Source organism: Hyperolius riggenbachi, chromosome 5, assembly GCF_040937935.1.
Source record: "Hyperolius riggenbachi isolate aHypRig1 chromosome 5, aHypRig1.pri, whole genome shotgun sequence".
In the NCBI taxonomy this organism is placed as follows: domain Eukaryota; kingdom Metazoa; phylum Chordata; class Amphibia; order Anura; family Hyperoliidae; genus Hyperolius; species Hyperolius riggenbachi.
Window position 1 is genome coordinate 445966198 of NC_090650.1, and position 25417 is coordinate 445991614.

Sequence of the window (25417 nt, forward strand, 5' to 3'; positions counted from 1 at the left end):
AAGCATTGCAGCCCAGAATTTCCCCCTGCCCCTTTCTTTGGTAATTGTTGTGGCCAGGACTTTCACACCTGTGTTTTCTTGGCATTTCCTTTAGGGCCCGTTTCCACTAGAGCGAATCTGCATGCGTTTCCTGAATGCAGATTCGCATAACCAATACAAGTGGATGGGACGGTTTCCACTTGTCTTTCTGTGCAGAAAAAAATCTGCACGGCAGAGCCATCAGAATTCGCATAGCACGATGTGATTTGCATACAATGTATTTAATAGGAATTTCACATGCTTTTTTTTTAATGCGAAATTTCATGCGAATTCGCATACGATTTCGCATAGAAACAATGGAAAAGCACACAGGCACTTCCATGGTTAAATTCGAATACATAGTCATCCATGCGAAATCGTATGAGAATTCACATGAAAATTCGCATACAGCTGCATGTGAAATTCGCATCCAAATGCAAATTTTTTCTGCGGCGATTCCCACCGCACAAGTGGAAATGGGCCCTTATCAAGAAAGCATCACTAAACACAGTGTAAATTTCTGCAAATGGGAATGTCTACAAGTCAGAAATTCAGGTCTGACCCGAGTACAAGTCGACCCCTATACTTTCATTTAGTCACGTCTACAGTTATAGTCAAGTATATACGGTAAAATACACTGTGTCACTAGGCCAAGATGCAGCGTTCCCTCCAGGGACAAGGATGGGTAACATATTTGAGTGTGGCCACATAACGGCCCCTTCACTAGTTAATCTGAGGTAAACAGCTGGGTTTAGATGTAAGCACACAGTTCTATGAACGCTCAATCAGGCGATGGGGAGTGCATTGATTGTTACTCAGTCCACTTCCTGCCTGTGTTCAGATATAAGATACCGGAGAATGAAGATACGTGTCACAGTTCTGGAGACCAGAGGTTCCTCCAGCTGACCTCACAGGAACTGACCTCTGAAGGCATCAGCCAGCAGGAGGCGGTACTGCTGCAGGAACTTGGCGGAGAGTTGGCAGGCGCGGAGGTTCAGGGTGGAGAGCACCGGACAATGGTGGAGCAGAGACGCTAGAGGTTGGGTCAGCCCGTCTCCTAGCGGGTTCAAGCTGAGGTCCAACTCCTCAAGTTTCTAGAGAACCAGACAGGAGAAACCATAAATCTCTGAAAAGACAAAGATAAGTGGTAAACAAAGCAGATATTGGAGAATCACCTCAAAGGGTTTGCCTCCTTCGGTTCCCGCCACTGGCACCAGTTTCCGGACACCCTCATGTGTCAGGCGGTTACCGGACAGGTTAAGGTGCGTTAGATTGGGAACAGTGCCAAGCAATGCCACCAGCTCCTCTATGTCTGTGTCGCCCACAAGGTTCCCGCTCAGGTCCAGCTGGGTGAGGGACGACTGAAGCTTCAGCGCACGGAACAGCGGGCCCAGATCCTGCGACTTCAGGGCCAGCCGGCACAGGGACAAGCTGGGGCTCATTTCCTGCTGCTCCAGGGCCTTCAGCACCAGGTCCTTCTCCTCTGTAAGAAAAGACAACATGAAGATCCATCTCCTGGCTGAACCATCCATAAAGGCTGAGGAGCAAAGCTTACCAACGCCGAGACTTCTGCAGGACTTCCTGTAGCGATCAGTGAGTGGAGGCAAATCCCACGACTGAACCTCGGCCAAAACCTAAAAGCAACGAAACAACCTTAACACTTCTCCTGGTTGTCAGCCGAGGAAAACATCCGACTGATAAGAGTTAGAGGTGACCTTACCTCCTCGTTGCTCTGCAGGACGTAGAGGATGAGATCCTGGGGGTCCAGCAGGGCACCTTCCTTCTTCAGGGTGAGGCGAGGACGCAGGCCGCAGCTCTGGTAATACCTCTGAGAGGCCTGCTCTGCCAGCCAGGAGATCTCCCGAGTGTCATTGTCACTGCGGCAGAAGGGAAACGAACAGTCATAACTGCCCGTGGGCTTCTTCCTAACCACCCGGCATGGGCTTCCTAAACCCCCCGAGGCGTGGGCTTCCTTCTAACCCCCCGACGTGGGCTTCCTCCTAACCCCCCGGCGTGGGCTTCCTCCTAACCCCCAGGCATGGGCTTTCTCCTAACCACCCAGCACAGGCTTCCTCCTAATCCCCCCGGTGTGGGCTTCCTCCTAATCCCCTGGCATTCCTCCTAACCCTCGGCATTCCTCCTAACCCCCGGCATGGGCTTACCCTTTACCGCTTGGCACTGAGGGTCAGCAACGCCCAGGACTGAGGATCAGTCAGAGTTACATACCTGTGAGGGATCGGGATGAGGAAGACATTATCCTGCACTCTGACCCGCACTCTCATTGGTGGAGGCAACGCTGGATTCAGGGCCACCACTGGTGTCTAACAGATAAACAACAAAACAGTTTACATGAAACTCACAGGGTGACCCCCAAACACTACTACAAGGTGGCAATGATCACTAACACCTGCCACAAGACCTCTCTGCACACCGACACACCCCAACACACCCATCTGTGGCTGGTTAGTATTAGTCATTAGCCATTTAGTGGCATCCTAACGCATTAATACGTCATGCTTTACCCTATTAACGGCAACATGACGTATTAATAAGTCGCGCGTTCCCGCCGCTGCTACCGCCGTGTGCGCGCCTCTACGGCCGCCGTTTCCGTCAGGATCCCGTGCTGAGGGATTGGGGAAGAGGACCAAATGGTCCTCTACCCAATCGCAGTGCCTGGATTGAATGGACGTGACCGCGAACAGCGGCTACGTCCATTCACAAAAACAGGAAATGTAACAATTAAATAAAGTGTAAAAAAAAAAAAAAAAAAGTGAACACTTACTATAACGAGTGTTCACTAGCGCCATCTTGTGGCCAAAAAGTATATGACACGTACAAAATACATACATTTACAAGTACATACACATGAGTAATAAAATTAATAAAATTCCACTTCCAACACTCCCCCTCACTTATATAAAAAAAAAAAAAACACTTATATAAAAAAAATCAGCTTAAAATAAATAAATAAATACTTGCCTTAGGGACTCAGCTTTTTTTTAATCTATATTTTATGGGGGGAAATTAATTTTAATTTATTACATTGGGGCTTGTAATTATGGCCAGAACAAAAAAAAACAGAACAGAAAAATAACACCTATATTTCAAAATAATATACTGTCGCCATACATTGTGATAGGGACTTAATTTAAATGGTTTAATAATCGGGACAACTGGGCAAATACAATGTGTTTGTTTTATCCACAGGAGAATGTTTAATTTTAAAACTATAATGGCTGAAAACTGAGAAATAATGATTTTTTTTTCTATTTTTTATTTTTTTCTCATTAAAATGCATTTAGAATAAAAAAAATTCTTAGCAAAATGTACTACCCACAGAAAGCCTAATTGGTGGTGAAAAAAACGAGGTATAGATCATTTTCTTGTGATAAGTAGTAATAAAGTTATTAGGGAATAAAAGGGAGGAGCACTGACAAGTGAAAATTGCTCTGGTCCGTTACAGTAAAAACCCTTGGGGGTGAACTGGTTAGATAAAAACCTTGAATCTAAAAACTGAGAACCTCTCAACCAATGTTTGGTCATTTTATTCCCCTCTAGAGTGTAAGCTCACAAGGGCAGAGTGTTCCTCTTGCTCCTCTATATCTTGATGGTCATGTATCTTTGTTGCTCATTAAATATTAGAAGTAAACAACCTCAAAGTGGTAGAAAGTATTTTTGTTTTCAATATATTTAATAATAGAACCTTTTGTGTTCCTCTCCCTCTGGGGTTACTTTGTTTTCTATGGATATTCCAGCTACATAAAGTGACACCTCCCACATTTCCCGCCCATAAACACATCAGTCCCGCAGCAAGTCAGAAGCAACGAGGACAGCTTGGACAATCCTGACGTACCTGCAGGACGGTAGCGATAATGGGACTTCCGCTGTCTACAGTCGTGTTCATGATCCGTACAGAATCCATCACTCGAGGAACAGAAACATCACTCCTTGCACTGCTCTTTGTACGCCCAACAACCGCTCTGTCTACTATCTGTGTCAGCTTGCTCTGTCGGGAACGTTTCCGGGACAACGACAGATTGCGAGGGGCTGGTGGTCTATCCCGGAACTGAAGAGGTTCCTCAGGCATATCTTCAACTTCAGGATCACTGTACTCCTCCACCTCCTCTATCTCCACCGGACTGGGGGACCTCCGAACTCTCTTCCTGGGGCGAGATTCATTCCTAAGATCATCTTCCAGCCAGTCATCTCCAAGATACTCCTCTGAGGGCACCAGCGCTCCTCTGACAGAGCTGTCCTCAGCAGTGGCCTCTGGCTGTGCCAAGGTTTGGCTAAGCAAACGAGATTTAGCACTACCCAGGCTTTGGATGGCTTTTTGGTATGCCTCTCTGCCTCCCTCAGAAATCTCGGGCTGATGGGAAGAGGAGTATGGCGAAAGAGACACCTCGGTCCTTGCACTGGCAACATCTGGGTCTGGGGATGGCCTCTGAACTACAAATCGAGGCTTCTTCTTGACTGGTTTCAAGGGAGTGAGAAGGTTTTCTGAATCCTCCTCATAAAGGGTTTCTTCTCTTGTGATTTGTGTGCTTGTCCAGCAAGGAGGTGACTGATGTAAACCAAAATCATTCCCGTCAGATTCCAGACTTGCCATCTGCTGGTTCCTGGAAGATGATGAGCCTCTCTCGTTCCTGGAGGACGTGGAGCCTCCCTCGTTCCTGGAAGACGAGGAACCTCTCTCGTTCCTGGAGGACGAGGAGCCTCTCTCGTTCCTGGAAGATGAGGAGCCTCTCTCATTCCTGGAAGACGAGGAACCTCTGTCGGACGAGGTCCGCTCTTTCTGGGCAGCATCCCGATCTCTCCTGGAAGGGGTTGGAATCAGAGTCTGGGAGCCCTCCGCATCAAACAGCTCACTGTCCTGGAGCTCTGCTCTGTGTTGTGGGGCCTGAACCACTGCAAGAAACACAAAGGACACTTTCTGAGTTCATAAAGAACTCCTCCAACAACCTGATATGTCACCAACTAAGCAACAAACCACAATAGAGTGTGGCGATAAAAAGAGACTATAACCAGAACCACACGACTTTGTGTGAAAGTCCTCCATGATAAATGAATAAGTTCACATTTGTAAAGTGTTTCCTTCCTGTAGGAAGCGCCCCCCTATAAGCTACCCTGATCATGTGTGTATACACCCCAGTCATAATCTGCTTCCCCTACCACCTGCCACAGTCTATCATCATAATTATATAAAAAATGTTTGGTCTAGGGTCAGTTTCTTACGGGGAAGTCAATTACCCTACTTGTATGTTTTCTTGGATGTTGGAGGAAACTGGATTGCTTGGAAAAAACCCAAACAAAATACAGGGAGAACAAACAAACTCTATGTACATAGCGTCAAAGCGGGGAACTGAACCGGCAAATCTAGTGCTGTTGGGTGCGCTACCGGGGTTATCAATAAAATGCAAATACATTCTCAATCGATCCATGATTAAGCAAATTGTGTATGCAAAATGTATGCAGCCTGACTGGACCAATCAATTCACACCAAGGTGGAATTCGATACCATAATCTTGCACTAGCTCATAATCATCTGCATCTTATTGGTTATACGTATCCACTATGCTGCCGTGCCCCAGGATTGTAAATGAGGGGCTATCATAGAGCGTTACTTGTCACCCGGAATTTATTATGGTATATTGATGAAATATTCTCAGTGTCATCACATCATTGTTTCCAAAGTGCGTGATGTTGAGAAAATCAGCTCCTTGTACGGTATCCTTAATGGGCTTGATTCACAAAGCGGTGCTAACCTACTTAGCACGTCTAAAGTCTTTAGGCGCGCTAACCAGGGTGCTAAGTAGGTTAGCACCGGTTTTCTCAATTGAGAAATCCGGTGCTAACCTACTTAGCACCCTGGTTAGCACGTCTAAAGACTTTAGAAGTGCTAAGTAGGTTAGCACCGCTTTGTGAATCAAGCCCAATGTCTTTTATAGATTGTCCCAGAAGAGACTGAAGTGAGAGATGGAAAATAATGAGGTCCGCTGCATAATAAAGTCCCTGCACATGAAGAGTAATCGCGCCCCACCCAAAAAACAAAAATAGTCTTCATCCTGTTCCAGCTGCATCAACATCTGTCTTGAAAGGTCACGCTGTGTTTGTTTCCGGGATAGGTTTAGCAAACGTGAACCCAGCGAGTAGATAGCTTAGACATGTGCGGTTCATCGTGAATAATACGCCACACACTACCATAACTGAGGTTTTATTCATGGGGTAAACCCTCCACTTCCTTCACTGTGGTCACATCGTCCATCAGTGATGGTCTTCCAGGTCTTGGCTCTTCTGTGAGGGACATGTGACCACTTTGTGAATTCATTGTCCACCTCACAATAGTGTCATAAGATGGGCAATCGTTTCCATAAACTGCCATCATCTCATCGTGAGTCTGCCGGGCACCATTACCCTTCAATTGCCTGAATGTTATCACTCTGCCAGCCTCGGGCTTTCCATCTCACACTTTAGTCACTTCTGGAACAACCTGTCAAGGAGATAAAAGATACAATGGCCTCAATTCACTAAGGGCAGTTTGGGGAAATACCACATTCTGTATTTTACACTTTTTTCCCCCAAATTCACTAAAGATTTCCAGAATGTGGTAGAAGTTTGGCAATTTACCGAACAAGCAATCTTCAATTCACTAAGCCCTGCTCAGTAAGTGTCACTTACCGGCTGTGAAGCAGGTGAGGCAGTAAGCGGTGTGTATGATTCGGGTTTTCTGTCCACTGCATGCCTTTAGATGTGCTGGAGCCACCAGAGGGAGCTCTTCTGTGTATCAGTAAACAGCTATTCACATCTAAAGGGATGCAGAAAATCCTTATAAAATGTCCCCTCCTCCTGCTCTGCCATTCTGAAGTCCGGCCCTGCAGCGTATCGGCCCAAATGGGGTGAGCAGCAGGGCTGTGTGGCTCTCCCTAATGGCTGCCTGCTACATTAATATGTAACCACATGGAAAGAGTGAGTTATCGGCTGGTCAGAGCTGCAGGTAAATACCGAACACTTTAGCTTGATTTGCCAAATGATTAAAACTTTATGAATTGCAATTTCTTGACATTTGAGGCATTTACTGCTAATTTTACTGTTCAGTGCGGTAACAGGTTTAGTGAATTGGCATTTGGGAAGGTGATCAGTAAAATTTTCTGATCATCATGCACTTAGGGACCAATGACGACACTGAGAATATTTCATCAATCTACCATAATAACAGCTTTACGATAGCCCTCATACATCATTGTATTGCTTGCAGACTACCTGCCTCCCATAAGCAGACGCCCAGCCCTGTATTCCGGCCACATACCTCTCCCTGCCAGCGCCTCCCGCAGGAGTGTCTCGGTCTCTTTACAGTTCCTGCGCGTCTCCTTGTCCAGGTGCTTTCCGTACGTCTGCACCCACTCACCGAGGCTGCCCATCGGGGTCACCCCCTGGAAAGGAAGAGGAGGGGGGGGGGGGTCACACAAGGGGACAATGGCCGACAGATTTATCCCATGGCTGACGACAAGTTATCACTACATTGCCCGATATCATAAATTGTGAATCATTTCAGGGCAATGGTAACAACCGCATCCCGTATGCTGACACTTAAGGCCAGACGCCGCATCAATGCAGCTGAAACTTATACTGTGACATTAGTGTGGCGGCAATAACCTGCTTATTTTGCCTGCCAATTTCCCCAAACACACGGCACGCAGCATCTGCTGAATGGGACGCCATTAATAATAATGTCTAACCTCAGTGTGAGCGTGGCGGGGGAACTCCTGTTTTTGTATCTTTGCAACACAAACAGGAAGCGCAGCGAGAGCCAATCAGCGTCTGTACAGTGATCTTCAATAAAACAGAAGCCATAATGATCACAAATTATCTTTCAGATGAGAAAACTCACATTGCTATGTAAATTTAGACACTGATAACAGATTTGAGAGCTGAGCTCAGTCAGTATAATATTAGCAATGCAGGAACATCTGTTCATTAGGAATGCACAACAAAAATGTGTTACTTCTAATGAGACAAACCTGCTCCAAACTCTACAGAGATGTGACTTTAAAGGACACTCGAGGTGAAAGTAAACAAATGAAATAAACACTTGTATCTATCTTCCTTCTCCTAAAAATGACTTTTTAAGATATTCAACCACTTCAGGATCACAGGTTTTTTCGCCTTCAGGACCAGAGCAATTTCATTCACCAATAACTTTATTGCTACTTATCACACTGAAAAAATTCACCATTCTCAGCTGCTGAAAGCTGAACATTGTAGTTTAAAAATAAAATGTGCTATTGATGATGAAACAGACACATTTTATTTGCTCATTTGTCCCAGTTATTACGTTTAAATTGTGTCCCTAGTACAATGTATGGCAATAATATTTTATTTGGAAATAAAGGTGTCTATTTTTCCATTTAGTTTTTTTTTTATATTATAATAATAATTCCAAGACTTTATTTACAAAAATCAAACAGTAATGAATACATATTAAAAAATTCCCTAAGGTAACTATTTATATATATTATTTAAATTGGTGTAATTTTTTTTTTTTTTTAAAGTGTTTTGTTTTGGTATTTATGGTGTAGGGGAGGAAAGGGTTAAAATAATAAAAAAAAAACCACTATTTAATTCTCCTATGGATTAGTGTTTAGAGTGCATTTGGATGTATTTATACTTTGTGGCCACAAGATGGTGCTAGACTGTGTTCCGTGTTGAGTAAATATAACACGGAACCAATGTTTGCATACTGTTTCTGTCAGATTCTTTTTCTGGTCAACGCTGCAGGAAGCTGTAAGTAATAGGAGACTCAGTGATCGGGGATGGAAACAGCTGTTTTCCATTCCCCGATCACGGAGGGACAGGATTGCGGACGACAGAGATGCGGTGATGAGCGGCGTCGGTAAACAAACAGTACGCTTATCTACTCCCCTGCAGGAGCGTAGATAAGCGTAGCAGAGATCCTGAAGTGGTTAAATCTACTTTTTTAGTGTTTACTGTTTTATTGTTTTTGCTCAATGACACATTCATTGAAGTATGCCAGAGCTAAAAATCTATGAACTATTGACCCTTTTTATCTCTTTCCTCCTCTCAGACGCCATTTTCAGCTAGGAAAGTCTTTTATAGTTGTAATTTCTTATCAGTGAGGGTCACACTGCTTTAAAGGACAGGAGGGGTTAGTGGCTGCAATACTGTATGCAGTGCAGTCCTTAACCCCTCCTGAGCCCAAAGTGCAGCTGTTAATTCTTCCTGGTCCCCAAGTGCAGGTCCCAGTCCTGACAGACAGGAACTGCCACTTACATACCTGATATTTAACTCTTTCAGGCAGAGAAAGAAAAAAAAGGAACACAGCATAGTTATTGTGTGCTAGGCACTGTACATACCCATGTCTATCTCATCATGTCACCTCGGGTATCCTTTAGTGAGGTGCTGCCACTGATCTAACTTCTGACTGCCACAATCAGTACTCACCTTGGCGTTCCTCTGGGTGACGGACGCCCCTTTCTGGATCAGCAGCTGGGCGACGTGGAAGTTGCCACTGGAGAGGGCGTCATGCAGCGGCGTGGTTCCCTCGCACAGCGGACCCCCGGGATCATTAATGTTGGCTCCCCGATCTAAGAGCAGCTGCACGATATCTGCACAGAGTTATAGGAGAGAAGGGATAATATATCAGAGACTTGCTGGGAGCGTGTGGAGAGCACTTTATTCCGGACACAGCGGACCACAAATCTCAGCAATCGCTGCTAATCTCACCTAGATGTCCGTGGTTGCAGGCCTCGTGGAGCGGCGTCCATCCGCAGTAATCTCGCGGGTTTAAGGGGTGCCCCTGCGGGACAAACACCTTATCAGCCAATCACCATCATCTATTCACACATCTCTAAAGGTGGTCATACACAATGCAATCACATTTATCAATTTTCCATTTTTTTTTCAATAAAAGCGATCAACTGAATGAGAAATTGAAAGGAAACCTTTTTTTGGGGTCAAGAAAAAAAACATTTCAGGGTATTTTTTCAATAAAAATTCTGATCTGATGTGTGGGAAAAATCAGATAGAAAAATATAAAATTGAAATGTTTTATTTGACAGGTTGTATGATATTCAGAAGAATCGATTATAAGTGTATGGAATGTTAATTTAATATTTCTGATTATTCAATCAAACAGAAAATTAGATCAGATTTCTCTGGTCAAAAGAAAAACCAGGGCTGTGGAGTCGGAGTCGTGGAGTCAGAGTCGTGGAGTCGGAGTCGTGGAGTCGGGCAATTTTGGGTGCCTGGAGTCGGAGTCGGGAAAAAATGCTCCGACTCCGACTCCTAATGAATTTGTAACTGTAATTAAAATAGAAAATATGATAAAATTTTCTATTTCTCAGATAATAGTCATTAAAAATAATGTATATATACAGTATATATACAGTAATAGCTGTGCTTAGTCCACAAAAATGAAATAAACCAATCAAAATTAGTTACTTGTGCTGCTTCAATAAAGCAGTCGCCGTATTTTTAAGGTCAGATATACATATCTGATTGTGACTGTATATATGTGTACACAGGAATCTCTTATATATACTAAATAACATCTATGCTGTAAGAATAAAGCCTGATGTGTAGCTGTGTCACTAATAGAGATGGTCAATGAGATGGAAATAATTCTGCATTGATGCTGATTTATGCAAATGTATGCACTCCCTTTGCTGATGAAATCAAATAATTTGATATGTTGTTAAAATTTGGTTTGGTGACTACAAATTAAAGGGTACCTGAGACGGATGAAAAGTAAAGTTTTATACATACCTGGGACTTCCTCCAGCCCCCTTCAGGCTAATCAGTCCCTCGCTGTCCTCTACCACCTGGATCTTCTGCTATGAGTCCTGGTAATTCAGCCAATCAGCGCTGTCCGGCCGCATGCCGCTCCCACAGCCAGGAACATTCTGCACCTGCGCAATAGTGCTGCACAGGTGTAGTTTGCTCCTGGCGGCGGAGTGTGTGCATGCGCACTACGCCCGACTGGCTCAAGTACCTGGACTCATAGCAGAAGATCCAGGTGGTGGAGGAGGACAGCGAGGGACTGATTATCCTGAAGGCGGCTGGAGGAAGCCCCAGGTATGTATAAAACTTTAATTTCATCTGTCTCAGGTTTACTTTGTTACACAGTAGTACTATACTCTACATATGCACTCCCCACAGAGCTGCAGGGAATCCACTGAGAATGCTGTGCACATTGAACACAGAGGTGTTGTCTGTCACCCATAAACCTTGTTCAGATTGTGCATGAAGAATGTGTAATAGAGGAAGAATCTCCTTATTCCCCTGCAGAGTACCTGCACATCACTCTTACATGTACCCACACTTACATTGCCTAGGGCCTGATAGATGTTCTTTGTTCCGGTTTGTACCTTTTACAAGTACTCTTACCAAGGACTAGTTTTAGTCTAAAGGGAATAAATATAGTAGTCTACATATCCTTCTCACTTCAGTTGTCTTGTAAAATTCCTAAGCGTTGGCAGTTAAGAGATGAATTTCATGTTACATGCTTTTAATCAACAAAATTGTAATATGCAAATTAGAGGAGTCGGAGTCGAGGAGTCGGTGGAATCCTAAACTGAGGAGTCGGAGTCGGTGGATTTTTGGACCGACTCCACAGCCCTGAGAAAAACAAATAAAAAATAATACCGTATGTCCTCAACTATAAGTCAACCTCGTGTATACGTTGACTTCAATATTCAACCCTCTTAAGCTGGAATGTTTTATTGACTCAAATATAAGTCTACCCAGCAAGGTTAATGGCTGCACTTGGGGCTCAGGAGGGGTTAATGATTGCACTGCATACAGTATTGCAGCCATTAACCCCTCCTGTCCCTTATCCAGTTCAGCCTATCTGGACGAGCATGTTCGTCCAGATAGGCTGTGGTGCTGCAGCGGCGCTCCCGCCGCTTGCCCTTAGCCCCCGATCAGTGAATGGGAATATAGTTCCCATTCACCGATCTAAGTCCCCCGCAGAAATAATGACATTTTCTTATCAGAGACCGCTGTCTTTCTGCAAAAGTCTAGTCCTGGATGCGAGATCGTTCGCATCCAGGACTTTTTTTGACTGTGGCCATCTTGTGGCCAAATAGTAAAACTGCACCCACATACATTTTTTATTAAACAATTACATTATTTTACATTTAAAATTAGCTGTTTCCCTCCCACACCAAAAATTACCCAAATACATTTTTTAATAAAAAAAAAATTACAATAAAACAAAAAAAAACCAAAAACAAAACAAATAGTTACCTAAGGGTCTGAACTTTTTAAATATGCATGTCAGGAAAGTATCTTATTATATTTTTTTAATTATAAGCCCGTAAATAGTGATGGACGCAAATTGAAAAAATGCAACTTTATTTCTAAATAAAATATCGGCGCCATAAATTGTGATAGGGACATCAATTAAACGGTGTAATAACCGGGACAGATGAGCAAATAAAATACATAGGTTTTAATTATGGTAGCATATATTAATTTCAAACTAAAATGGCCAAAAACTGAGAAATATTTTTTTTTTCATTTCTTTCCTTATCTTCCTGTTAAAATTGATTTAGAAAAAAATAATTCTTAGCAAAATGTACCACCCAAAGAAAGCCTAATTAGTGATGGAAAAAACGAGATAATTCATTGTGATAAGTAGTGATAAAGTTATTGGCGAATGAATGGGAGGTAAAAGTAGCTCAGATGCATAAGGTTTTCGACACTGTGGGGCTGAACTGGTTATAGGAGTCATCAATCAAAAAAAAAAAGCTCCCCCCCCCCCTACTTACCGGGGCTTCCTCCAGCCCCTTGCAGCAGACATGCCCCACCCTGCATTTCAGCAGTTCCACTCTCAGCCGTTGGCCCGGGGGTCCCCGCCGATGCAGTGGCTGACCTCCTCTAGTGCGCCTGAGTGAGCACGCTGCCAATCAAGTCCACGTTGTCAAGTCCACCGCGGAGAACGTGGGCTCGATTGACAGCGGCACCCGTGCAGGCGCACTAGAGACAACCCCGAGGTCGCCCTATGCACTGGTGGGGACCCCGGGCCAACGGCTGAGCGTGCAGCTGCAACGTGGGACAAGTCAGCTGCAAGGAGCTGGAGGAAGCCCCGGGTAAGTAGATAGCGTTATGTATCAATGAATATTATTCCCAAAGTCATATTCCCATATTCTTGCATAAATTATTCAAAACATTGGATTCAAAAATATGCATCTGGACGAAAGACGATTTTACTCAATTTAAATTTAGGAAATGAAACGAGGAGGGAGATCGCCATTCATGAGATCCTCATATTCTGAACTGGTGAATATCGGAGATTTCCACTGATATTTTAGTGTTGCTAAACCGAACCCCAACCAACCCCCGATCTCGTCCACCACTATCTGCACCGCATTCGCCGATAAAGATCCCCTCCGCCAATATCTGCACCGCATTCATCACTTAAGATCCCTTCCGCTAATATCTGCACCGTCTTATTACGAGATTCATCGGGCTCCGGCAGCGACCAAATCTCCCGCTGGCCGCCACTGTATCCAAAATTAACATTCCAGTCTATGTGTCGCTCATTTTATCACAGGACGCCGACACCCAAATTACCTGCTTTGCCTCAAAGTATCTCAGTGGCTGCCTCCAATATGGCCGCCAAAATATCCTCTACCCATCACTAAACTCAACAGATCCGTCACAGCCCTCATGGGGGACAGACAATGATGTGTATAGCTTTAATTCTCATTGGAATCAACATGAACCTTCACTGAAAGCACAGATTGCATAGCTAGCCGTTGTCGGTAGAAAGGATTGAAGAGATGCTGACTGTACAATACGGATAAAAAACAGATTGCAATTCGTACGAAGCTTGGGATCGGCCAATCAAATGAAGTTCTTGTCAATTTTGACCGGTCCGATTCCAAGATGCAGAAAAATTGCAACAGAACAATATGACGGCAGAGCTCTGTGAGCCGGTCAGGAGCTGCTTTCATTGGCTCCTCACCATGTGATCACTGTGAGCCAATCCCATTGGCTTACATTGATGGAAAGCGTCAGAAGCCAATGAAAGCGTCTCCTGACCGGCACACACAGCTCTGCAGTCATAGAGACGGCGGAGAGGGGCCTGACGCAATGAGAGAGCGGCTTAACCGGGGGATCGTTGCGGCGAAATGATAAAAAGAAAATGAAAATAAATATTAAAAATGAAAATATTTGTCTAGATGGGTGTGCAGGTAGTCCCCGGTTAAAGAACGAGAGGGGGACTGTAGGTCCGTTCTTAACCTGAATCTGTCCATAAGTCGAAACACTGAGATATCTCTGTCCCCTGTACCTCCTCTATGCCTTCAGTGTCCCCTCTGTTCCCCCCATGACTTTAATGTGCACCTCTGTTCCCCCCCCCCCCTCCGTCCCCACATTGTGCCCCCTGTTCCCCCCATGACTTTAACCACTTGAGGACCACAGTCTTTTCGCCCCTTAAGGACCAGAGCCTTTTTCTCCATTCAGACCACTGCAGCTTTCACGGTTTATTGCTCGCTCATACAACCTACCACCTAAATGAATTTTGGCTCCTTTTCTTGTCACTAATAAAGCTTTCTTTTGGTGCTATTTGATTGCTCCTGCGATTTTTACTTTTTATTATATTCATCAAAAAAGACATGAATTTTGGCAAAAAAATGATTTTTTTAAAGAGAACCTGAGGTGTGTTTAAAGAATGTTATCTGCATACAGAGGCTGGATCTGCCTATACAGCCCAGCCTCTGTTGCTATCCCAAACCCCACTAAGGTCCCCCTGCACTCTGCAATCCCTCATAAATGTGAGGCTGTGTTTACATCTGTGTTTACATCTGTAGTGTCAGTCTCAGCTGCTCCCCCGCCTCCTGCATAGCTCCGGTCCCTGCCCCCATCCCTTCCCTCCAATCAGCAGGGAGGGAAGGGATGCAGGCGGGGACTGGAGTTCTGCAGGAGGCGGGGGGAGAGCAGCAGACTGACACTATAGAGATAAACACAGCCAGCTCTGACAAGCTGTTTGTCAGCAGCGTGGCTGTGATTTATGAGGGATTGCAGAGTGCAGGGGGGCCTTAGGGGGGTTTGGGATAGCAACAGAGGCTGGGCTGTATAGGCAGATCTAGCCTCTGTATGCAGATAATATTCTTCAAACCCACCTCGGGTTCTCTTTAACTTTCTGTGCTGACATTTTTCAAATAAAGTAAAATTTCTGTATACATGCAGCGCGAAAAATGTGGACAAACATGTTTTTGATAAAAAAAAAACCCAATCAGTGTATATTTATTGGATTGGGTAAAAGTTATAGCGTTTACAAACTATGGTGCCAAAAGTGAATTTTCCCATTTTCAAGCATCTCTGACTTTTCTGCGCACCTGTCAGGTTTCATGAGGGGCTAAAATTCCAGGATAGTACAAATACCCCCCAAATGACCCCATTTTGGAAAGAAGACATCCCAAAGTATTCAGTGAGAGGCATGGTGAGTTCATAGAAGATTTTATTTTTTGTCACAAGTTAGCGGAAAATGACACTTTGTGAGAAAAAAATAAAATAAAAAAAGGTTTCCATTTCTTCCAACTTGCGACAAAAAAAAAATGAAACCTGCCACGGACTCACTATGCTCCTCTCTGAATACCTTGAAGTGTCTACTTTCCAAAATGGGGTAATTTGTGGGGTGTGTTTACTGTCCTGACATTTTGGGGGATGCTAAATTGTAAGCACCCCTGTAAAGCCTAAAGGTGCTCATTGGACTTTGGGCCCCTTAGCGCAGTTAGGCTGCAAAAATGTGCCACACATGTGGTATTGCCGTACTCAGGAGAAGTAGTATAATGTGTTTTGGGGTGTATTTTTACACATACCCATGCTGGGTGGGAGAAATATCTCCGTAAATGACAATTTTTTTATTTTTTTTACACACAATTGTCTATTTACAGAGATATTTCTCCCACCCAGCATGGGTATGTGGAAAAATACACCCCAAAACACATTATACTACTTCTCCTGAGTACGGCGATACCACATGTGTGGCACTTTTTTGCACCCTAACTGCGCTAAGGGGCCCAAAGTCCAATGAGTACCTTTAGGATTTCACAGGTCATTTTGAGAAATTTGGTTTCAAGACTACTCCTCACGGTTTAGGGCCCCTAAAATGCCAGGACAGTATAGGAACCCCACAAATTACCCCATTTTAGAAAGAAGACACCCCAAGGTATTCCGTTAGGAGTATGGTGAGTTCATAGAAGATTTTTTTTTTTTTGTTACAAGTTAGCGGAAATTGATTTTAATTTTTTTTTTCACAAAGTGTCATTTTCCGCTAACTTGTGACAAAAAATAAAATCTTCTATGAACTCACCGTACTCCTAACGGAATACCTTGGGGTGTCTTCTTTCTAAAATGGGATCATTTGTGGGGTTCCTATACTGCCCTGGCATTTTACGGGCCCAAAACCGTGAGGAGTAGTCTTGAAACCAAATGTCGCAAAATGACCTGTGAAATCCTAAAGGTACTCATTGGACTTTGGGCCCCTTAGCGCAGTTAGGGTGCAAAAAAGTGCCACACATGTGGTATCGCCATACTCAGGAGAAGTAGTATAATGTGTTTTGGGGTGTATTTTTACACATACAGATGCTGGGTGGGAGAAATATCTCTGTAAATGACAATTATTTGATTTTTTTTTTACACACAATTGTCCATTTACAGAGAGATTTCTCCCACCCAGCATGGGTATGTATAAAAATACACCCCAAAACACATTATACTACTTCTTCTGAGTACGGCGATACCACATGTGTGACACTTTTTTGCAGCCTAGGTGCGCTAAGGGGCCCAACGTCCTATTCACAGGTCATTTTGAGGCATTTGTTTTCTAGACTACTCCTCACGGTTTAGGGCCCCTAAAATGCCAGGGCAGTATAGGAACCCCACAAGTGACCCCATTTTAGAAAGAAGACACCCCAAGGTATTCCGTTAGGGGTATGGTGAGTTCATAGAAGATTTTATTTTTTGTCACAAGTTAGTGAAAAATGACACTTTGTGAAAAAAACAATAAAAATCCAATTTCCGCTAACTTTTGACAAAAAATCAAATCTTCTATGAACTCATCATACACCTAACAGAATACCTTGGGGTGTCTTCTTTCTAAAATGGGGTCACTTGTGGGGTTCCTATACTGCCCTGGCATTTTACGGGCCCAAAACTGTGAGTAGTCTGGAAACCAAATTTCTCAAAACGACTGTTCAGGGGTATAAGAATCTGCAAATTTTGATGACAAGTGGTCTATGAGGGGCCGAATTTTGTGGAACCGGTCATAAGCAGGGTGGCCTTTTAGATGACAGGTTGTATTGGGCCTGATCTGATGGATAGGAGTGCTAGGGGGTGACAGGAGGTGATTGATGGGTGTCTCAGGGGGTGGTTAGAGGGGAAAATATATGCAATCAATGCACTGGGGAGGTGATCGGAAGGGGGTCTGAGGGGGATCTGAGGGTTTGGCCGAGTGATCAGGAGCCCACACGGGGCAAATTAGGGCCTGATCTGATGGGTAGGTGTGCTAGGGGGTGACAGGAGGTGATTGATGGGTGTCTCAAGATGTGATTAGAGGGGGGAAATAGATGCAAGCAATGCACTGGCGAGGTGATCAGGGCTGGGCTCTGAGGGCGTTCTGAGGTGTGGGCGGGTGATTGGGTGCCCGCAAGGGGCAGATTAGGGTCTAATCTGATGGGTAACAGTGACAGGTGGTGATAGGGGGTGATTGATGGGTAATTAGTGGGTGTTTAGAGGAGATAAGAGATGTAAACACTGCACTTGGGAGGTGATCTGATGTCGGACCTGCGGGCGATCTATTGGTGTGGGTGGGTGATCAGATTGCCCGCAAGGGGCAGGTTAGGGGCTGATTGATGGGTGGCAGTGACAGGGGGTGATTGACGGGTGATTGACAGGTGATCAGGGGGGATAGATGCATACAGTACACAGGGGGGGGGGGGGGGTTTGGGGAGAATCTGAGGGGTGGGGGGGTGATCAGGAGGGGGCAGTGGGCAGGGGGGGGGATAAAAAAAAAATAGCGTTGACAGATAGTGACAGGGAGTGATTGATGGGTGATTAGGGGGGTGATTGGGTGCAAACAGGGGTCTGGGGGGTGGGCAGGGTCTGAGGGGTGCTATTGGCGATCAGGGGGGGGAGAAATCAGTGTGCTTGGTGCAGACTAGGGTGGCTGCAGCCTGCCCTGGTGGTCCCTCGGACACTGGGACCACCAGGGCAGAAGGCAGCCAGTATAATAGGCTTTGTATACATTACAAAGCCTATTATACTATTTCCATGCGGCGATCCGGGTGCTAGTAACCCGCCGGCGCTTCCGAACGGCCGGCGGGTTACAGCGTAAGGGGGGCGGAGCCAGTCGCCGGCGGCTGATCGCGTCACTAATGACGCGATCGCCGCATAACCACGCCTGCCGCCGCCTCCGCCGATGGGCGTATTGCGGTCGTTTGGGCCCAGCCCTTGCCGCCGCCCATCGGCTTAAGGCGGTCGGCAAGTGGTTAAAGGACTTACGAACCCAAAAACGTAAAAAAAGGTGAAGTACCTTAATCACGTTTAAATGCACGGAGGATGCCATCTGCGCCCTCCGTGCAGTTCCGCCGGGTCCCCGCAGTGTGATAGCCCCCCGTGCCGCTCCCGACCCCACAGACGGGGTCGGGCTCTCCTTCCTCTCCTAATATGGCCGCCGGAGCTGGCCGCGGCTGCGCAGCTCTAGGGCCTCCCCCTACGATCCACGCTACTGTGCAAGGATCGGGGGGGGGGGGGGGGGGGGGTTGGAGGCTCTAGAGCTGCGCAGCCGCAGCCAGCTCCGGCGGCCATATTAGGAGAGGAAGGAGAGCCCGACCCCGTCTGGGGGGTCGGGAGCGGCACGGAGGGCTATCACACTGCGGGGACCCGGCGGAACTGCATGGAGGGCGCGGATGGTGTCCTCTGTGCATTTAAACGTGATTAAGGTACTTCACTTTTTTACGTTTTGGGGCTTGTAAGTCCTTTAATGTCCACCTCTGCCCCCCCTCCTCTGTCCCCGCATTTTGTCACCTCTGTCCCCCTGTGCCCTCAGTGCATTGCAGCCAAATGTAATTTTACCAGTTTAAAAAAAACCTTTTTTTTCTGTGCAATTTTTTTAATTGATTTTATCAAAAACTACAAGGTCTTTTTGGAAAAAAAATGTTCACTTGTTCCCACAGAATCAAATTTCCCATTTCAGGCCGATTATATTGGTGTATCGTTGTTAAGTCGGGGACAACCTGTATATTGTGGGTTAAGATGTGTGTATGGATCATCATTATATATAAACCGTACTCATTACAGCCCAGGACTGATGGCCACGTACCTTGTCCAGGATGCACTGCACGAGTTTGACATTCCCCTCGATACACGCCCGATGCAGGACGGTCTCCCCCTTCTCATTACGGCGGTTCCACTGGAGGGGAGGGCAGGAAAGTCAGAGTTAAGGTGGCCACTAATGATCCAATCTTTTTCATCCAATCTTACCATTTCTATGTAATATAAGGTAACTGCCTGAAGTATCCATTCAGTATATTCACTCAGTTTACCCTTATACTACATAGATTTGGTAAGATTGGATGAAAAATATTGGATCATTAGTGGCCACCATTATTGAGACTGAAGAGACACATGACCGTAAAGTTCCACCTTCTGAGCTTCACCACATCAGAATCCAGAAACTATCACCTGGCTGGATCATGTTATCACCCAGCAATCTTTAAATGCAGATGCAGAATTTGTCATAACTTTCAGTGGTAAGATATTCCACATTTTATCCACTCTTACTGCAAAGAAGCCATTTCTACACAAGTGATAAAATCTCGTTTCCTCCATACGCAGATCATGTCCACTTCTCCTTTGTACAAATCTAGGAGGTACAAATCTCATTTGCCAAGCGTTTGTATTGCCCTGTCATGTACTTATATATGTTAATTAGGTCACCTCAGTCGCCTTTTTTCCAAGCTAAACAAGACCGGACTGTCCAACTTTTCTTGGTGAGCGAGACCGTCCATCCCTCTGACTAATTTAGTTGACCATCTTTGTACCCGTTCTAGAAGGTCAATGGCCTCAATTCACAAAGATCATGCTGGAGATAATAAGGCAAGAGAAAACTTACCACCACACAGTTGAGAGTTATCTTATCTCTCCATTCCTTAAGTTACCTCCTTTGTAGTTAATTTCACACGCAGTTAATAAACAGCCTGTCTTTAACTGTGGAGTTATTTTAAAGAAAGCCTGAACTGAAAATTAAAAGTCAAAATAAACATACACAGGCCATACGTACGTGTAGTCTACTCCTCAATCTCTTTCTCCTCTCCTGCGTCCTGTTTGTCCACTGTGATCAATGGGATTCTCCATCCTCCACTGTGATCAATGGGATTCTCCATCCTCCATTTTGAAAATGGCCACTGCCCCCTAACAGCTTCCTGGTCAGCACACTGTTACACTGAAACATCGCCCACTAGAGCCATAGGGAAACATGGACATTACCTGGCACATCAGTTGTCCACTCAGCTATAACTGACAGCAACTGATATTTTACTGACAGCAACTGATATATTTCAGTTCTGTCAAAATGTTGTCAGAACTGGAAGGGATCATTGTCAGAAGAAATTGGTGAAAATGGTGAGCTTCTGAGAGGAACTGATGGCAAGGTAACTATGTAATGTTCATTTGAAGTTACCTCATGTTTATTTTAAATAATTTTACTCAGTACAGGTTCCCTTTAAGGATTGAAGAGTTAACTTAAAGAGACTCTATCAAAAATGTCATCCTGTTTTCTACCATCCTACAAGTTCCTAAACCTATTCTAATGTGCTCTGGCTTACTGCAGCACTTTGTACTATCACTGTCTCTGTAATAAATCAATGTATCTTTCCCCTGTCAGACTTGTCGGCCTGTGTCTGGAAGGCTGCCAACTCTTCCGTGCTGATCTGTTTATGCACACCCCTCCAGGCCCCTCTATGCACACTCCCGAGTGTGTTATTTACATAAGCCAGCAGCGTCTCTGCTCTCTGATATCAGTGAGAGCTGGATAAAAATCCTCCTCTGTTAGGCTGTGAAAGGAGCTGGCTGACACATACTGAGGAATTACAGACACAGGCACAGGCAGAGCTGTCTGCAGGAAGCCTGTCACTATTCAGTGGATGAGAGCTGCAGGGGACAGAAGGTAAACACACAAATGATCTTTTGAGATTCAAAAGGAAGGTTGTATACAGCCTGCTTGTGTATGGATGTATTTTCTATGTGTGGACATACTGTACATCAACCTACTTACTGTTTTGGTGGCCATTTTGTTTGTTTATAAACAAACTTTTTAAAACTGTTTTTCACTACTTTTAATGCGGCGGGGAGCGGCGAAATTGTGACAGAGGGTAATAGGAGATGTCCCCTAACAAACTGGTATGTTTACTTTTGTGCAATTTTAACAATACAGATTCTCTTTAAAAAGACAGAAGAGTTTAGGTTTGCCTGAGGTAAAATGTTTCCTGAATACGACATGCCTTATCACCATGGTGACAACTGTAGAAACATTATTAAAGGCAGGAGATAAGCTTAGTGAATTGAGGCCAATGTCTTTTCTACTGTGTGGTGCCCACACTAATCCCCCCACCCCCACCCCAGTGCAAGCAGAGTCCCACTGCAACTCCTCTGATATTTTGGGCCATGAGCCGTGCCTAAATCCACTACAGCTGAAGGGGGAGTAACTGCTCGGTCACTCCCACAATCCGAGGTACAACAGTTAAGACCTGTGCGCACTGACGCAGTTGTGCCCGCTTCTGGCCGCTTTTCGGCATCTCTAAAGGGAAGGTCCGCGCTGAACATAAAAAAAAAAACTGCACTTACCTGGGGCTTCCTCCAGCTCCTGGCAGTCAATCTGTGCCCTCGCCGCAGCTCCTCTCCCTCTCGGCATCCAGTGGTGAAGAAGCCGACCTCGCCAGGTCGGTTTCCGGGTCGGCTTCTGTGCGCTCCACAGCGGGGGGTCACGTGGTGTAGGGACGTCATCGGGTCTCTACTGCGCAGTAGTAGCAGTAGTATTGCGCCTGCGCAGTAGAGACCCGATGACGTCCCGGCACCACATGACCCCCCGCCGTGGAGCGCACAGAAGCCGACCCGGAAACCGACCTGGCGAGGTCGGCTTCTTCACCGCTGGACGCCGGGAGGGAGAGGAGCTGCGGCGAGGGCACAGATCGACTGCCAGGAGCTGGAGGAAGCCCCAGGTAAGTGCAGTTTTTTTTTTTTTTATGTTCAGCGCTGATCTCTTGCACACTACATGCGATTCCGATTTTTTATCTGATCGGCTTTTGGATTCCAATTAAAAAACGTACTGCATGCAGCTAAGATTTTTAATCAGAATCAGACATATAAAAAAAAAAAATCAGAATGGCATGTAGTGTGCAAGAGGCCTAACATTGATTTGTAACTGAAAAGCGGATACAACTGTGATATTGGCTCAAGTCCTAAGAAAAAGTGTGTGTGAATGGAGTAATAGCCACGCCCCCTCACAGAGAGCAGAGCGATGACATCACAGTGTATCCCAGAAGCCTCTGCATGAGGAGGAGCCACTGTGGTGATTGGCTTGGAAGTCTCTGCAGACTGCTGGACTGTGTGAGGGGGAGGCGGGGCTGAGGATGGAATAGCCACGCCCCCTCTCACAGAGAGCAGTGTGATGACATCACACCGTATCCCAGAAGCCCCTGCATGAGGAGGAGCCACTGTGGTGATCAGCCTGGAAGTCTCTGCAGACTGCTGGAGTGTGTGAGGGGGAGGCGGGGCTGAGGAGGATGGAATAGCCACGCCCCCTCTCACAGAGAGCAGTGTGATGACAGCACAGCGTATCCCAGAAGCCCCTGCATGAGGAGGAGCCACTGTGGTGACTGCTGGAGGGTGTGAGGGGGAGGCGGGGCTGAGGAGGATGGAATAATAGCCACGCCCCCTCTCACAGAGAGCAGAGTGATGACAGCACACCGTATCCCAGAAGCCCCTGCATGAGGAGGAGCCACTGTGGTGATCAGCCTGGAAGTCTCTGCAGACTGCTGGAATGTGTGAGGGGGAGGCGGGGCTGAGGAGGATGGAATAATAGCCATGCCCCCTCTCACAGAGAGCAGAGTGATGACATCACAGAGGTCCTGCATGAGGAGGAGCCACTGTGGTGACTGCTGGAGTGTGTGAGGGGGAGGCGGAGCTGGTTTATGGTTTTCTTGGACCTCGGCTCCTGCCCGGCTCAGCAGTCTGTGCGGTACTGTTGTACGGTTCTGATGCAGTTGCCTGAAGAAGGTACATAAGGTTTAGAAAGCTGCAGTAACCCATGTCTAGCCGGTCACTGCCAGTATTACCGGATCAGTGATTGTTGGTTTTCTGCCATCACATATGTGCCGATGTCTCAGAGCCCGACTATCACGCCAATATTGTGCATCTTGTGAATTCCTGATATAACCCAGGTCAGATTACAACACAGCGTTTAGCACGAAGTTATCAGTGGGCTCCGCCCTCACCTGAGCGGCGCGTCTCTTCCCAGGAACAGACTTCTCATAGCCCTCCAGATCCTCCTCGTCTTCTGCAACACAAACACAGCAAATATGGCTTCATGCAATCATTAAAGGGAGCCCGAGGTGAGAGGGATAGGGAGGCTGCCATATTTATTTCCTTTTATCCAATGCAGATTGCCTGGCTGTCCTGCTGATCCTCTGCCTCTATGCCTGGTACACACCAAGCAATTTCCCGTTTTTGTATAAAAAGTTATTGGATAAAGGATCGGCAATCAGATCGGACCTCTCTGTAATTTATGGATTTGACCCGTTTATCTGACGGGAAATCGCATGTTGTGTACCGGGCATAATGCTTCTAGCCATAGCCCCTGAACAAGCATTCAGCAGATCAGGTGCTCTGACTGGTCAGACTGGATTAGCTGCATGCTGGTTTCAGGTGTGTGATTCAGACACTACTGCAGCCTAACAGATCAGCAGGACAGCCAGGTAACCGGTATTGCTTAAAAGGAAATAAATATGGCAGCCTCCGTATCTCTTGCAGTTCAGATGTGCTTTATAAACATCTCCCTTCTTATAATCTGAGTGTGAGCACAGCTTGGCCAGGATGGAGATTCTCAGTCCTTCTCCTACATGGAGAGATGTTGGGGAAGTAAGCCTCACTGGTTCCCGACAGCAGAGAGATTTCTGGGCAAGGAAAAGATATATATGGCCTCAATTCACTAAGCTTAACTCCTGTCTTTAATAACTCTTCAGCGCTGTTTTACAGTTATCACAATTATATCACCATTGTGATAACTGTAAAACAACTCTGAAGAGTTATTAAAGACAGGAGTTAAGCTTAGGGAATTGAGGCCAATTCTCTTTGTATGAAGAGACAATACAAGGCCTGGGAACAATGAGACAGACCCCACCTGCAGTGCTGGTTATAAAGAGTTACAATTCCTTCTGCTGCCTCCACTTCCTGGAAAAGGCAGAGCAGATGACATCACAGCTATACCCCGCCCAATTACAGATCTGTCTTTCCACTGTAACTGAGGATAATGGGAAGTGGGTGTGGTCCAAAAATCAATAAACCATCCCCCTCGCCTGCCACCCTAGTCATACATATGTATCCGAGTTGGCAGGTGGGGGTGTGGTTTTTGCAGTATGGAGACACGCCCCCAGTCACCTACTTCCTTATAAGCAGATGAAAGGTTAGGTGGGTGGGCAGGGGGTGTGGCTAGGATCACACATAGGGATGTACAGAAGGAAGACTCCATTTGGATCTGAGATAGCTTTCTGAGCCCTTTATATACAGAATACAGTCTCACCCCTAGGGGGCGATGTGTCATGTTTAACACAGGTCCAGTTACACCTGACTGACCCACAAGGCAGCAGCTAAACATGTGTTCTTACCGCTCTGTGACAGCTCAATGTCGCTCTCCTGCAGAGACTCGCTATTCTCCATCTCTTCCTCTTCGCTGCTCTCACTGTCTGACGCAGCACACAGCTCTGATAACTCCGCCTCCGTGTCCGCCACCTCAGGACACGCCCACTTCTGCTGCAACGCCAGCAGCTGTCGGAGGACCTTCCTCTAGGGAGACAGATTATAGAGCTCATTCGCTTGTTAGGACTGCATGCAACCCTCTGTAAGAGGGAGAGAGCACACACAGCATTGGTGAGTATACTGAGCGCACACAGCACTGGTGAGTATACTGAGCACACACAGCACTGGTGAGTATACTGAGCACACACAGCACTGGTGAGTATACTGAGCGCACACAGCACTGGTGAGTATACTGAGCGCACACACACATAGCACTGGTGAGTATACTGAGCACACACAGCACTGGTGAGTATACTGAGCACACACAGCACTGGTGAGTATACTGAGCGCACACAGCACT

At 45.9% G+C, this 25417-nt stretch overlaps 1 protein-coding gene across 1 annotated transcript in view; it reads right to left on the reverse strand.

Annotated features, from left to right (window-relative positions):
* The window catches only part of TONSL (tonsoku like, DNA repair protein), a 72063-nt gene that overhangs the window by 13753 nt on the left and 32893 nt on the right, over positions 1 to 25417 (reverse strand). Inside the window, exons 11-22 of the mRNA XM_068238160.1 lie at positions 24927 to 25104; positions 23538 to 23599; positions 19367 to 19456; positions 9760 to 9832; positions 9478 to 9641; positions 7325 to 7448; positions 3872 to 4926; positions 2245 to 2339; positions 1739 to 1895; positions 1574 to 1652; positions 1194 to 1501; positions 941 to 1112 (exon numbers count right to left, since the gene is read on the reverse strand). Coding sequence (XP_068094261.1) covers positions 941 to 1112; positions 1194 to 1501; positions 1574 to 1652; positions 1739 to 1895; positions 2245 to 2339; positions 3872 to 4926; positions 7325 to 7448; positions 9478 to 9641; positions 9760 to 9832; positions 19367 to 19456; positions 23538 to 23599; positions 24927 to 25104 — 2557 coding nt within the window. The remainder of the gene's footprint in view (positions 1 to 940; positions 1113 to 1193; positions 1502 to 1573; positions 1653 to 1738; positions 1896 to 2244; positions 2340 to 3871; positions 4927 to 7324; positions 7449 to 9477; positions 9642 to 9759; positions 9833 to 19366; positions 19457 to 23537; positions 23600 to 24926; positions 25105 to 25417) is intronic.